At 38.4% G+C, this 16,591-nt stretch overlaps 1 protein-coding gene and 1 pseudogene across 1 annotated transcript in view; both read right to left on the bottom strand.

The window, feature by feature from the left end:
* Positions 1-16,591, bottom strand: part of SLC30A9 (solute carrier family 30 member 9) — a 109,182-nt gene that overhangs the window by 61,986 nt on the left and 30,605 nt on the right. Inside the window, exons 4-6 of the mRNA XM_017854767.1 lie at positions 15,897-15,996; positions 13,679-13,771; positions 13,228-13,310 (exon numbers count right to left, since the gene is read on the bottom strand). Of these exons, the coding sequence (XP_017710256.1) occupies positions 13,228-13,310; positions 13,679-13,771; positions 15,897-15,996 (276 nt within the window). The remainder of the gene's footprint in view (positions 1-13,227; positions 13,311-13,678; positions 13,772-15,896; positions 15,997-16,591) is intronic.
* Positions 6,709-7,799, bottom strand: LOC108516991 (sodium/potassium-transporting ATPase subunit beta-1 pseudogene; annotated as a pseudogene).

Here is a 16,591-nt window from a genome sequence, read left to right as displayed (position 1 = left end):
CCAGGAGAAAAAATAATAATAAAGTAAGACCTAACGCCACAGGAAAAGACTACGGAGCATGTTAAAAATGCTCATTGGGTAGGTTTCAAGATGGCCCAATAGCAACAACTCCAGTCTGCAGCTCCCAGCGTGAGTAACACAGAAGACGGGTGATTTCTGCATTTCCAACTGAGGTACCTGGTTCATCTCACTGGGGCTTCTCAGACAGTGGGTGCAGCCCATGGACCAGGGTGGGGCATCGCCTTCCCTGGGAAGCACAAGGGGTCTGGGAATTCCCTTTCCTAGCAAAGGGAAGCTGTGATGGATGGTGCCTGGAAAATCGGGACACTCTCACCCTAATACTGTGCTTTTCCAACAGCCTTAGCAAACAGAACACCAGGAGATTATATCCCACCCCTGGCTCGGAGGGTCCCACACCCACAGAGCCTGACTCACTGCTAGCACAGCAATCTGAGATAAAACTGCAAGGTGGCGAGGCTGGGGGAGGCATCCGCCGTTGCTGAGGCTTGAGTAGGTAACCAAAGCTGCCAGGAAGCTCAAACTGGGTGGAGCCCACCCCAGCTCAGGGAGGCCTGCCTGCCTCTGTAGACTCCACTTCTGGGGGCAGAGCATAGCTGAAAAAAAGGCAGCAGAAACTTCTGCAGACTTAAACGTCCCTGTGGGACAGCTTTGAAGAGAGTAGTGGTTCTCCCAGCACGCAGCTGGAGATCTGAGAGCAGAGAAAATGCCTCCTCAAGAGGGTCCCTGACCCCCTAGCAGCCTAACTGGGAGACACCTCCCAGTAGGGGCCAACTGACACCTCATACAGCCAAGTGCCCCTCTGAAACGAAGTTTCTAGAGGAAGGATCAGGCAGCAACATCTGCCGATCTGCAATATTTGCTATTCTGCAGCCTCCGCTGGTGATACCCAGGCAAACAGGGTCTGGAGTGGACCTCCAGCAAAATCCAACAGACCTGCAGCTAAGTGTCCTGTTAGAAGGAAAACTAACAAACAGAAAGGATATCCACACCAAAACCCCATCTGTACATCACCATCATCAAAGACCAAAGGTTGATAAAACCACAAAGATGGGGAAAAACCAGAGCAGAAAAGCTGAAAATTCTAACAATCAGAGTGCCTCTTCTCCTCCAAAGGAACACAGCTCCTCGCCAGCAACGGAACAAAGCTGGATGGAGAATGATTTTAACAAGTTGAGAGAAGGAGGCTTCAGATGATCAGTAATAACAAACTTCTCCACGCTACAGGAGGATGTTTGAACCCATCACAAAGAAGCTAAAAACCTTGAAAAAAGATTAGACAAATGGTTAACTGTAATAAACAGTGTAGAGAAGTCCTTAAATGACCTGATGGAGCTGAAAATCATAGCACGAGAATTATGTGACACATGCACAAGCTTCAGCAGCTAATTTGATCAAGTGGAAGAAAGGGTATCAGTGATTGAAGATCAAATGAATGAAATGAAGTGAAAAGAGAAGCTGAGAGAAAAAAAGAGTAAAAAGAAATGACCAAAGCCTCCAAGAAATACGGGACTATGTGAAAAGACCAAATCTACGTCTGATTGGTGTACCTGAAAGTGATGAGGAGAATGGAATCAAGCTGGAAAACACTCTTCAGGATATTACCCAGGAGAACTTCCCCAACCTAGCAAGGCAGGTCAACATTCAAATTCAGGAAATACAGAGAACGCCACAAAGATACTCCTTGAGAAGAGCAACTCCAAGACACATTTGTCAGATTCACCAAAGCTGAAATGAAGGAAAAAATGTTAAGGGCAGTCAGAGAGAAAGGTCAGGTTATCCACAAAGGGAAGCCCATTGGACTAACAGCAGATCTCTCAGCAGAAACTCTACAAAGTCAGAAAAGAATGAGGGCTAATATTCAATATTCTTAAAGAAAAGAATTTTCAATCCAGAATTTCATATCCAGACAAAATGAGCTTCATAAATGAAGGCGAAATAAAATCCTTTACAGACAAACAAATGCTCAGAGATTCTGTCATCACCAGGCCTACCTTACAAAAGCTCCTGAAGGAAGTACTAAACATGGAAAGAACAACTAGTACGAGCCACTGCAAAAACATGCCAAATTGTAAAGACCATCAATACTAGGAAGAAACTGCATCAAATAACGAGCAAAATAACTAGCTAACATCATAATGACAGGATCTAATTCACACATGACAATATTAACCTTAAATGTAAATGGGCTAAATTAAATAATTGGGCTCCAATTAAAAGACACAGACTGGCAAACTGGATAAAGAGTCAAGACCCATCAGTGTGCTGTATTCAGGAGACCCATCTCACGTGCAGAGACACACATAGGCTCAAAATAAAGGGATGGAGGAAGATCTACCAAGCAAATGGAAAACAAAAAAAAGCAAGGGTTGCAATCCTACTCTCTGATAAAACAGACTTTAAACCAGCAAAGATCAAAGCAGACAAAGAAGGCCATTATATAATGGTAAAAGGATCAACGCAACAAGAAGAGCTAACTATCCTAAATATATATGCACCCAATACAGGAGCACCCAGATTCATAAAGCAAGTCCTTAGAGACCTACAAAGAGACTAGACTCCCACACAATAATAATAGGAGACTTTAGCACCCCACTGTCAACATTAGGCAGATCAAAGAGACAGAAAGTTAACAAGGATATCCAAGAATTGAACTCAGCTCTGCACCAAGTGGACCTAATAGACATCTACAGAACTCTCCACCCCAAATCAACAGAATATATATTCTTCTCAGCACCACATCACACTTATTCAAAAACTGACCACATAGCTGAAGTAAAGCACTCCTCAGCAAATGTAAAAGAACAGAAACTATAACAAACTGTCTCTCAGACCCCAGTGCAATCAAACTAGAACTCAGGATTAAGAAACCCAATCAAAATCACTCAACTACATGGAAACTGAATAACCTGCTCCTGAATGATTACTGGGTACATAACGAAATGAAGGCAGAAATAAAGATGTTCTTTGAAACCAATGAGAACAAAGATACAGAATCTCTGGGACACATTGAAAGCAGTGTGTAGAGGGAAATTTATAGCACTAAATGTCCACAAGAGAAAGCAGGAAAGATCTAAAATGGGACACCCTAACATCACAATTAAAAGAACTAGAGAAGCAAGAGCAAACACATTCAAAAGATAGCAGAAGAGAAGAAATAACTAAGGTCAGAGCAGAACTGAAGGAGATAGAGACACAAAAAACCCTTCAAAAAATCAATGAATCCAGGAGCTGTTTTTTGAAAACATCAGCAAAATGGATAGACCGCTAGCAAGACTAATAAAGAAGAAAAGACAGAAGAATCAAATAGATGCAATAAAAAATGATAAAGGGGATATCACCACTGATCCCACAGAAATACAAACTATCTACCATCAGAGAATACTATAAACACCTTTATGCAAATAAACTAGAAAATCTAGAAGAAATGGATAATTCCTGGACACTTACACTCTCCCAAGACTAAACCAAGAAGAAGTTGAATCCCTGAATAGACCAATAACAGGCTCTGAAATTGAGGCAATAATTAATAGCCTACCAACCAAAAACAGTCCAGGACCCCATGGATTCACAGTCGAATTCTACCAGAGGTACAAAGAGAAGCTGGTACCATTCCTTCTGAAACTATTCCAATCAATAGGAAAAGAGGGAATCCTCCCTAATTCATTTTCTGAGGCCAACATCATCCTGATACCAAAGCCTGGCAGAGACACAACAAAAAAAGAGAATTCTAGACCAATATCCCTGATGAACATCGTTGCAAAAATCCTCAATAAAATACTGGCAAACTGAATCCAGCAGCACATCAAACAGCTTATCCACCATGATTAAGTTGGCTTCATCCCTGGGATGCAAGGCTGGTTCAACATAAGCAAATCATTAAATGTAATCCATCATATAAACAGAACCAAAGACAAAAACCACATGATTATCTCAATAGATGCAGAAAACGCCTTCGATAAAATCTAAAGCCCTTCATGCTAAAAACTCTCAATAAACTAGGTATTGATGGGACATATCTAAAAATAATAAGAGCTATTTATGACAAACCCACAGCCAATCATACTGAATGGGCAAAAACTGGAAGCACTCCCTTTAAAAACTGGCAGAAGACAGGGTTGCCCTCTCTTACCACTCCTATTCAACATAGTGTTGAAAGTTCAAGCCACGGCAATCAGGCAAGAGAAAGAAATAAAGGGTATTCAGTTAGGAAAAGAGGAAATCAAATTGTTCCTGTTTGCAGATGACATGATTCTATATTCAGAAAACACCATCGTCTCAGCCCAAAATCTCCTTAAGCTAATAAGCAACTTCAGCAAAGTCTCAGGATAGAAAAATCAATGTGCAAAAATCACAAGCATTCCTATATACCAATAACAGACAGAGAGCCAAATCATGAGTGAACTCCCATTTACAATTGCTTCAAAGAGAATAAAATACCTAGGAATCTAACTTACAAGGGATGTGAAGGACCTCTTCAAGGAGAACTAAAAAACACTGTTCAACAAGATAAAAGAGGACACAAACAAGTGGAAGAACATTCCATGCTCATGGATAGGAAGAATCAATATTGTGAAAATGGCCATACTGCCCAAGTTAATTTATAGATTCACTGCCATCCCCATCAAACTACCAATGACTCGCTTCACAGAATTGGAAAAAACTACTTTAAGTTCATATGGAAACAAAAAAGAGCCCGCATTGCCAAGACAATCCTAAGTCAAAAGAACAAAGCTAGAGGCATCCCCCTACCTGACTTCAAACTAACTACAAGGCTACAGTAACCAAAACAGCATGGTACTGGTACCAAAACAGAGAGATAGACCAATGGAACAGAACAGAGCCCTCAGAAATAATACCACACATCTACAACCATCTGATCTTTGACAAACCTGACAAACACAAGAAATGGGGAAAGGATTCCCTATTTAATAAATGGTGCCGGGAAAACTGGCTAGCCATATGTAGAAAGCTGACACTGGATCCCTTCCTTACACCTTATACAAAAATTAATTCAAGATGGATTAGAGACTTAAATGTTAGCCCTAAAACCATAAAAACCCTAGAAGAAACCTAGGCAATATCATTCAGGACATAGGCATGGGCAAGGACTTCATGACTAAAACACCAAAAGCAATGGGAACAAAAGCCAGAATTGACAAATGGGATCTAATTAAACTAAACAGCTTCTGCACAGCAAAAGAAACTGCCATCAGAGTGAACAGGCAACCTGCAGAATGGGAGAAAATTTTTGCAATCTACCCATTCTACCCATCTGACAAAGGGCTAATATCCAGAACCTACAAAGAACTCAAACAAATCTACAGGAAAAAATCAAACAACCCCATCAAAAGTGGGCAAAGGATATGAACAGACTATTCTCAAAAGAAGACATTTATGCAGCCAACGTACACATGAAAAAATGCTTATCATCACTGGCCATCAGAGAAATGCAAATCAAAACCACAATGAGAGATACCATCTCATACCAGTTAGAATGGCGATCATTAAAAAGTCAGGAAACAGCAGATGCTGGAGAGGATGTGGAGAAACAGGAACACTTTTACACTGTTGGTGGGACTGCAAACTAGTTCAACCATTGTGGAAGACAGTGTGGTGATTCCTCAAGGATCTAGAACTAGAAATACCATTTGACCCAGCCATCCCATTACTGGACATATACCCAAAGGATTATAAATCATGCGTCTATAAAGACACATGCACAAGTATGTTTGTTGCAGCACTATTCACTATAGCAAAGACTTGGAACCAACCCACATGTCCATCAATGATAGATTGGATTAAGAATATGTGGCACATATACACCATGGAATACTATGTAGCCATAAAAAAGGATGAGTTCATGTCCTTTATAGGGACATGGATGAAACTAGAAAACCATCATTCTCAGCAAACTATCGCAAGGACAGAAAACCAAATACCACATGTTCTCACTCATAGGTGGGAATTGAACAATGAGAACACTTGGACACAGGAAGGGGAACATGACACACCGGGGCCTGTCGTGGGGTGGGAGGAGGGGGAAGGGATGGCATTGGGGGATATACCTAATATAAATGATGAGTTGACGGTTGCAGCACAACAGCATGGCGCATGTATACATATGTAACAAACCTGCACATTGTGCACATGTACCCTAGAACGTTAAGTATAATTAAAAAAAAGAGTGATAACCATAACAGATTAAAACACATTGATATATTTTTTAAAAATGCTCAATGATGGGCCATTATCTTTGAAAGAGCAAAAATAAATAAATAAATAAACCATGCCAGTTTTATTCCCATTGAATATTTATACCTTGGACAGCAAACCCTGCTCACATAAATTACAAAACAGATACGATAAAACATGGGTTGAAAAACGACCAGAGTATGCACCTATAGTACTGTACACTAAATAAAATATAGGAGGCAATACTTAGAGGCCAGAAACACTCCTTACAAGTCACTTATGAAATCATAATTTACAGTAAAAATTAGCACATCCCAAGGCTCAATTTTTCTTGTCACTTACAGTAGAATATTTTGTTGCTATTGCTACACTTTAGTTTACATTAACTACATTCTAACCGATAAATGCAGAAAGCAAGTGTAAAGCACATAGATTATGCTTTAAGTGTAGGTCCCATACGTATGACAGTTTTGTTCAAGACTAACAGATTTTTGCATCTTTTTTTAAACTTATTAAATGGCTAGTGGGAAAGATTTGTGCTTGTGATCAGCTCTTAACTTCAATTTTTACATCAAGGGATCCCTGAAAACCATCTTTCTCACTGTGCCCAATGTTCTCACCATACGCTTTACACTCTATGCAAATTTCAGTGTCCATGGTAAGGTTGGTGAACTGTACAGCAAGGAGGGGATGCAGGTATTTGGGCTGCAGGAGTTTGCCATAGCAGAGATAATTCTGCAGAGGAAAACCAAGGTAGGTGCCCAGTCCAAAATACTCCACATTTCCATCTTTATCCTTATCTTCCTCTCACTAGCCAGTGCACTGAACAGGAAAGACATACTCATTATACTTCATCACTGGGTAAGTCTCCAAGAACTCACTCTCGGGAGGCTTAGGTTTGAAGCCTAGAACTTGCTTGAGCTTTATAATAACACACAGTTTTGTAGCCATAAGTTTCGTCATTTCATCCAGAGCAATTTCCCAGTCACTCAAGCTTGAATCTGCAGAACTTTCGCTCACCTCATTCATGATTAAAGTCTCCTTGTTCACTGGGCACATTGTCACAATCTTCAAAAATCATGTCATCCTTCTGGGCTGAATCTTTGCACTTTTCCAGGAACCTAACTACGTTCAGCACATACGCCTCACAGTGCTTGCGATCATTAGGATGAAAGGCAGTTTCAGTCTTCTGGATCTGAGATATCTGTGTTAATCCTGGTGGGGTCCTGATATGTGGTCCTGATATGTGGGCTTAAGTTCACTGATGGTGAGCAGCACCACTTGGATGATTCCGACGAAGATGCCATCCAGGCAGCCATAACATATTATGTAGAACAGAAGGATCTTAAACCAACTGCCACCGGTCCTGCCCCAAAACTCCTTCTTCTCTGAGTTCCAGATGAATTTCTTCCAACTGCCCTCCTCCTTGGCTTTCCTGCAGGTCATGGCAACGGTGGGTCAGCAGCTGCCGCAGTCGGAAGGGCAGGTGGCTTCGGGACGCACCCTGGCGCTCTCTGACGCGTTGCTCGTTGTCTCTGGCCTGGCTCTCCGCAGACAGGACACGCCACTGCCACTGCGGATCTGAGTGCTTCTGTTAAACTTCTAACAGCATGGGAAGTACATAAAGCTGACTGACATTTAATTCAAACAATGAATCTACTGTTGAAATGACTTTATAGCAGAGTAAGTTTTGTATTTAAACACTGCTTTCCCCTGTAATTTTACATTGAATGCATTAAGAAATATAAGGTCTGCAGCAAAAGCTAATTTTCTAAGCCATTCAGTGTTTGATAATAGTGGTTGACAGGTAGGTCTTCTTATTCAGAAAAATTTCAGTTTTGAATTTTTCAATCCTGAGCTCAGAAAATGGCAGTAAAACTGCTAAACCATTGAAATGCAGTGTAGATGGACAAGTCAGGATAATCAGCTTCTATTTCTTTCAGTGGTTAAGTCCACAAGTTCAAAGGTGATACTACTGGTTCAATAGCAAACAAGAGATTTAAGTATTTTCCACAAAGTTCCTACTCATGACAAATATTTTCTGCGAAGCATCTACCAATGAAAAGGCTTTAAACATCTTATGTTTTCACAAGCTTTATAAATTTGTCCAACTAAGGCTTTTTCTGCTCTACACATATTTTTACCACCACCATCTAGGTAAGACATCTTAGGTAAGATTCCACATCAGGTTTACTGAATTAGTATTTTCACATCTTCTTTGAAAATATTCTTGTGTCACTGGGCGCAGTGGCTCACACCTGTAATCCCAGCACTTTGAGAGGACAAGGTGGGAGGATCATAAGGTCAGGAGATCGAGACCATCCTGACTAACATGGTGAAACTCCATCTCTACTAAAAATACAAAAAAAAAATTAGCTGGGCATGGTGGCACACACCTGTAATCCCAGCTACTCGGGAGGCTGAGGCAGGAGAATCGCTTGAACCCAGGAGGCGGAGGTTGCAGTGAGCTGAGATAATGCCACTGCACTCCAGCCTGGCGACACAGCGAAACTCCGTCTCAAAAACAAAACAAACAAACAAACAAAAAAAATTCTTGCCTGTGGTTGTTCCACACAGACTATTCACAAAGGGTAATTCTTCAGTCTCTTCAAACTCAGCACTCACTCCTCAAATAGTATTGGTACATAGGTCAACTTATCAAGAGCCAAGGAAGATCATTCAAAATCATTTGCCTTGCTTTCTAATTGACTACTGCTGTCTGTCCCCAGTGTCCTCAACTCTTGAAGCAACTAGTCTTGTCTAAAGACTACTGTCCTGGATATATTTCTTCAGCTGCTCAAATTAAACAGGACTTAATTTACTTGTCATTAGAAAACTACTTTCTTTGCTTGACTAATAAGCCACTCAGAAATCACAACTTTGGTTGCAGCCTCATTTTCATTTTCTATTTTTGTGAACAAATTCTGCTGTAATAGATTCCATCTTAAATTTTCTAGTTTTTCTGACTATTATACTCCTGTGAATTAGGAATACTATCATGATTGATTAATCTAGTAATGTCAACATATATTATATTCTTTTAACTCAGCTATGGTGTCACTGCATAGTAGGCACAGTACTTTGCCATCTAATTCAATAAAAAATAATCCATGCTCAACTGTGACTTAAAAGCACAACACTAGATGTCTACTTTTCTTACTCACCAGATAGGCATGCACTCATACATAAAAAAAAAAAAGAGGTCATGTACAAGGATACCTATGACATTTGAAATAACTATTGAATTATAACTGTTACTGAATTATAGTATACTGAGCAGCAGTGCAAAGTGACAGGAGCACCACATGTGGTCTCTGTTGGAGCTACTCAACTCTGCTGTTGATATGCAAAGGCAGCCATAGACAATATGTAAATAAAAGATCATGGCTACATCCCAATAAAATTTTATTTGTGGACTCTGAAATTTAAATTTCATTTAATTTTCATCTGTCACAAAATATTGTTATTCTTTTGCTTGTCAGTCATTAAAATATGAAAACCACTCTTGGCTTATAAACTATACATAAACAGGCGGTAGACCAGATTTGTTCCATGGGCCATAGTTTGTCAACTCTGGCTACTGAAGACAGATTCCGTAACACCAGCAAAAGTTATTTATTAAGAGCCAGGGACATAGGTTGTTGTAAGCTATCTAGGAAGCCATCCTCTAGTAAAATTGATTACACTAAAATCCAAAACTATAAACAAAAAAACCCCACAGAGTTGACAGGCAATTTTAGAATTAGACTTGCTAGAAATAAACAATGTGTGGACACTGACCCTGATGTAGAATGCCGAAGGAACCGTTATGCTCTCTTTGGTTAAAGGGCCTTAGGTTAAAAATAGGGTGATAAGAAAGATTAAAATGAACTGGCAGTCAGTTCATGTTGGAAAAACTAAATTGCAATGCACTGTCAAGAAACCAAAAGAGAAGGTGAAAAAAAAAAAGGAACAAACTTAGGGCTTTCAACAGCCATGCAAGGCAAACTTTATTAACTTCTCAAACCCTAGGCAAGTGCAGTCCCTTTCTAATACTAATAAAAATCAATGTCGTTGATAAGAAGTATGAACACTAAAAAATAAATTGTTCTATCAAATCAGAAAAGGGAATAGCAGCAATCATACTGTTCTGAGAAACCCTCACGATGCTCAATAAAATCTGTTAGTCATTTAACAGATAAAGTTGGCCTGATTATTAAAGAAAAATATGTATACATTTTTCATAAATACTAGCACATAGATCTCTACTTTAATTCTCACACATTACCATATATAAGTGCCCAATAGTAAAAGAACTATATAACTGCACTGGCAATATCTAATTCCCCAATGGAATATGCCCTATCTGATTGTATCCCATATTAGCACCTGTATTACCTATAAAGAAACTCAATGGAAACCATTAACTGAATAGTATATCAGAATTTCCAGGACTACCTGTCCCTGGTATGTATTTCTTCCATTGAAAGTAAATACTCCACTTCTGTAAATTTAAGTGCAGCTCTCTTTAGCGTATCTGTGGATAAAGATAGTCAGCTAAGCATGGTGGCACACACCTGTAGTCCTGGCTACTCAGGACGCTGAGGCAGGATGATCACTTGAGCCCAGGAGTTCAAGGCTATAATTCACTATGATTGCACCTGAGAATAGCCATTGTATTCCAGCCTGGGCAACACAGTGAGACCCCATCTCTTAAAAAAAAAAAAAAAAAAAAAAAAGATAATCAACAACTTTTCTGACACCAAAATCCTTTGATACTAGGATTCACTGTCTCCTTCAAACTTTTGAAAATGCCAAACCAATGATTTTAAAAACTTGGATTTTACAAGGAAAACTACACTTATTCAACATCTAGATGATTTAATGTTATATATTCCAGGTCACAAGAATCTCAAATATACTCCTTATTCCTCCTGACTAGATTAGCTGAAAGGAGACACGCCATTTTCAATTTTGCCAAGAAAGGAATCATAAACAGAAGGTCAATCACTTTCTTTGTCAGAATTAAAGCTATTCGAGAACATCCTAGATCTTCAACCAAAGGGCAAATGAGAGGATTATTAAGACTGACAGCTTACTACCGGCAATGGATAGTTAACTTTTCTAAAACAGTTCAACCAACACCATCACATGAACTAACTAAAACAGACATCCTGACCTTTTAATATATACTGGAATATTTATAAATAAAATGATACAATGTCTGGACCTGGTTTCAAAGTAATCCAGTAGAATGAAGGTTAGTGAGAGGGATATACATTAAACAAGGCTGGCCATGTGTTGATAGCTGTAAAGCCAGATGATGGGCATTAAAAGGTTATTATACTTTTCTCTGCGCTTCTGAATATGTTTGAAATTCCCCTACTAAAAAGAGGGAAAACCAAATTTCAAGATAGACTATTAGAAAATATTTAGAACAAATAAAACTAACGTGGTTAGATTTTGGTTAAAATCCACCAAAAACTTATTTAAATCAATTTTAAAAGACACACAATCTAATAGAAAAGTGAACAAAACATATAAAAATTATTACAGAAGAACTAAGAAAAACCAATACACATAGAAGATAATCAACCTCAGTAGCAGTCAGAGATATTCAAAATTAAACGAGGTACCATCTGTTGCCCATCAAATACACAAAAAAGTTAAAATCTTGTTAATATCCAGCATGGGCAAGGGTATGAAAAAATAGTCACACTCATACACTGTGATTGTAAATGTAAACTGGTACCATATTTCCTTCAGAGAGTAATTCTTTAGGATCTATCAAATTTTTAAATACCTATGCCATTTGATCCTAAAATTATACTACTAACACTCAATCCTACGTAAATATTCACAATTATCTAACATGTTAAAAAAATAAGAATATTTATTGATGTCTTCTTTGTAACAGTGAAAAACTGAAGAACATAAATCTTGCCACATCCATACAATGGGGTACTATACAACTGTTGAAAAGAATGAGGTATATTTCTATATGTAGATATGGAAAACAGTTATGATTACACCAGTATCTATAAAGAGCAAGATGTACAACAATATGTATGGTATCATCCCATTTATGTCTTTGTTGCCCAGGGTGGTCTCAAACTCCTGGGCTCAAGTGATCCTCCCACCTCAGCCTCCTGAGTAGCTGGGATTACAGGCAAGTAGCTGGGACTACAGACATGTGCCACCACACCTGGCTCCTAAGAGTCTTACTTGCATATACATTTCAAACACCAAGTACAGCTTCTTGTTCATAGTGGGTACTGGATAAATACCTGCTGAATTAATTAATGTAGCTGAGTTAATAGACCTTTCTGTAAAAAAGCAATTGCTATGATATGGCTCTGTGTCCACACCCAAGTCTCATCTCGAATTATAATAGCCATAATCACCACGTACTGAGGACAGGACATGGTGGGAAGTGACTGGATCATGGGGACGGTCTCCCCTATACTGTTCTTGCGATACTTAGTTCTCGAGATGTGATGGTTTTATAAGTGTTTGACGGTTCCTCTTACACATAAGCTGTCTCTCGCCTGACACCATGTTAAGACGTGCCTGCTTCTCCTTGCGCCATGATTGTAAGCTTCCTGAGGCCTCTCCAGTTATGTGGAACTGTGAGTCAGTTAAATCTCCTTTGTTTATAAACTACCCAGTCTTGGGTAGTATCTTTGTAGTAGTGTGAAAACAGACTAATACAGCAATTACTTCCTATTCTATCACTTTTATAACAAGTATAATCTTCAAACCAGATGATAAGTTCTGATAGTTATATGCCTTATAAAAATGATAAACTGTAGCTTCTCTTCCTCTCATCATCTTCAAAAGCTATATAGGAGAAAACAAAAACACAGTTCCTGTTTTTGTGAAATAATTGAATCCCAAAACGGAAACTAGTATTTGCTGGAAGCAACAGAGCCTACTAGGCCAACAGGTATGCTAGCACTAGAGAGTTCTTACAGGCACAGTTCTCACCTACAAGTTACTTTTCAATTAACTTGACTTTAAATTGAATATACTTACTTTCTCTGTATTCTATTTCTGCTTCCTTACGCAATTTTTTCTCTCTGGCAAGAGCTTCAGGGCTTCCCCAAACTTCCAAAGATCTGTCATACACACATGGTCACCACAATGAACAATTTTAATGACCTTATTGACATCACATTTAAATCTAAATTCTCTAATGAGAATCTTATAACAAAGCATAAGATGCTTTCAGAGAAACATAAAGAACTTAAGGAACTTTTCCAAATGAAATCTAAAGAATTAGAGTAAATTCAACAGCAAATTTTCTTACACATTATGACATATATTTAGTTAATGAGTACATATTAGTAACTCACAAATATACAAATTTGCAAATACAAAACTATTGTTTTAAAAGTCATTTAAAACATTCTGGATCTGTCTAAAATCTATTTTATTAATCCAAAATTTGGCTTGCACTTTTATTCTGAAAGAACTATGTTCTTACTTTGCCTCCACATCTGATCTCAAGTATACAGTAAAAGACTCAGTATCTTCATGGGGACTTCGTCGTCTGATTTTTCGAAGTTGTTCTAGATCACTAGAGAAAGAAACATGTTGAATTCATTCAGACAAAGTGCATATAGTTTATATACTTAAAGAGGATTACTATGGGCAGATAAAAGCAACAACACTGATCCCCATCTTAGAGGAATATAGATGTGAATGGCTTTTAAAGATCAGTTTAAACATGACATTTTGTATACAAAAAATATTCTAGAGACAGTGAAAAAAAATTACTCTTGATGCTCAGTGTAGACACCACAATATAATATGTAGAGATTCAATTCCCTCACCAATGTTTATATTTTTATCTGCTATGGGCACACCACTGCCATCTCTAATATATGGGAAAAAAGTGAAAAGTTAGGTAATGCATGGGGGCTCATTCCCAGCACTTTGGGAAGCCGAAGCAGGTGGATCACCTGAGGTCAGGAGTTCGAGATCAGCCTGCTCAACATGGTGAAACCCCGTCTCCACTAAAAAAAAATACAAAAATTAGCTGGGTGTAGTGGTGCCTGCCTGTAGTCCCAGCTACTCAGGAGGCTGAGGCAGGAGAATAGCTTGAATCCAGGAGGCAGAGGTTACAGTGAGCCAAGATCATGCCACTGTACTTCAGCCTGGAGACAAAGCAAGACTCCGTCTCAAAAAAAAAGAGAAAAATAGGCAAGGTGTGGTAGCTCACACCTGTGATCCCAGCACTTTGGGAGGCTGAGGTGGGTGGATCACTTGATGTCAGGAGTTCGAGACTAGCCTGTGCAACCTGCAAAACCCCGTCTCTACAAAAAATACAAAAATTAGCCAGGTGTGGTGGCACACAGCCGTAGTCCCAGCTACTCGGGAGGCTGAGGTCAGAGAATCACTGGAGCGTAAGGAGGTAGAGGCTGCAGTGAGCCACGACTGTGCCACTGCACTCCAGCCTGGGCAACAGAGTGAGACCCTGTCTTAAAAAAAAAAAAAAGAAGAAGAAAGAACATGGATTAGAATATCATCCCTCTACTTAAGAATTTAAGTTAAAAATTTACAGTCATTATTTGTTTATATGTAGATTAATACTAAGTGGTAATATCTATTCAAAGGTATGAAGTCATAAAGAGTATATGTCAATTACATGTTATTTATTTTCCTTTCCTTTCTTAAATTCTGAAAGGCTTACATATTCATCAAGTCACTGCTAAATAGTCATTCTATATTTAATCATGGATCTTCCTATAGAAATTTTGTAAAAGCAATGAAATAACCTATAAATAAAAAGTCTGTGACTATGTCATGTTATCAAGTTCTAGAAATTAAACCTAGATTTAAAAAACATCAATAGCCATCACATGTTAGTAAAAATGTATGGATCAGCTTTCAAAAGATACATATTCTAGTTCTCCCTGTCACTGACTCACTTAAATGAGCTGGGTCAATCACTAACATCTTATATTATGTTCATCCTGGCCTACTAAAGTGGAGACAGCAATGCCTAATCCACTTAATTCACAAAATTTTTGTGAGAACTAAATCAAGATTATAATTGGTTGTTGATGTAATAGTTATAGAAGTTAAAAATTATAGGAATACCTATTTCTTGATATATACCAAAGTGGCTGTGACAATGAGGAAGACTGAAGAAAAGATCATCTGATTTCTTTAACTGGCACACAAAGGAAGGAGAAAAGTTTAAATCTGTGACTAACATAATTTCAATAAATATAAATATGAGAAATTAATAATAACAGATATTGGAAAGTAGTAAAAATAATTTATATTCAACAGAAACCACAGTTGGGAGCATGAATATAAATTTAACTCTAAATTAAGTACTCAACTCTGCTGGCCAAAAAACCAAAAAAGTCAAACATACAAATATGCAAATAATCTTACTGAGAATTCTGTCACATACCAATGACTTAAAATTTAACTCCTATGGAGAGGTTTTGAAGAACTTACCATTGTGGGTTTAAGAAACTAAGAAAGACTAGAATTGCTAATGCTGGGGCAGGATTCAGTTTAGTTTGCTAATAATTTTAACATTTTGACTGAATAAAATATTTATTCATTTTAAGGAGCCAGTAGCAAATGTTCCATATATGGATGGTAGCAGGTAACACACTCTAATAAAGGAAAAGTTATTTAGATTATTTAGATATGGCACATGGCTACTTTTTTTTTTAAATTACCTGGATTTGAGGCAGAACTCATTTATTGCTCTGACTCCAGTGATGAAATTATTCTGAGTGTACTTTGATCCATACTCCCTTTTCTTAAGGACTGCTTTAACTAAACAAAAAAGAGGAAAACATAATAAATATGCACACTGAAAATCACATGTGAAGATGAATATAGGCTGATATTTAAGAGGCTTCACGAAGTAATTTCACAGAAAACTGATCTTTTTCACTGAATGACATCAGAGAAAAAATTACCCAAGTGCAGAATAGGATGAAATTGCATTTGTAGCCATCTAGTTTTTGTCTCTATAGATCATCTATAACTGATGCCAAAATGTCAACCTCTGCCTAATGAACACCTTGAATAGGTATTACTGGTCTGTCTAAATAATATTAGTAAAATTTAAATTGCTTAGAGTCTAAATGAAAATGAACTGAAGTTTCGATAAAAAATTACAGAGTATTGGGAGGCTGAGGCGGGTGGATGACTTGAGATCAGGAGTTTGAGACCAGCCTGGCCAACATGGTGAAACCCTGTCTCTACTAAAAAAATACAAAAATTGGCCAGGTGTGGTGGTAGGTGCCTGTAATCCCAGCTTCTCAGGAGGCTGAGGCATGAGAATCACTTGAACCTGGAAGGCAGAGGTGGCAGTGAGACAGATCATGCCACTGTACTCCAGCCTGGGCTACAAAGTCAGACTCTG

The sequence above is a fragment of the Rhinopithecus bieti genome, unplaced genomic scaffold, assembly GCF_001698545.2.
Source record: "Rhinopithecus bieti isolate Rb0 unplaced genomic scaffold, ASM169854v2 scaffold_2339, whole genome shotgun sequence".
NCBI classification, from domain to species: Eukaryota; Metazoa; Chordata; class Mammalia; order Primates; family Cercopithecidae; genus Rhinopithecus; species Rhinopithecus bieti.
The sequence above is the reverse complement of the archived record's forward strand: the minus strand, read 5'-3'. Positions and strand labels throughout refer to the sequence as shown.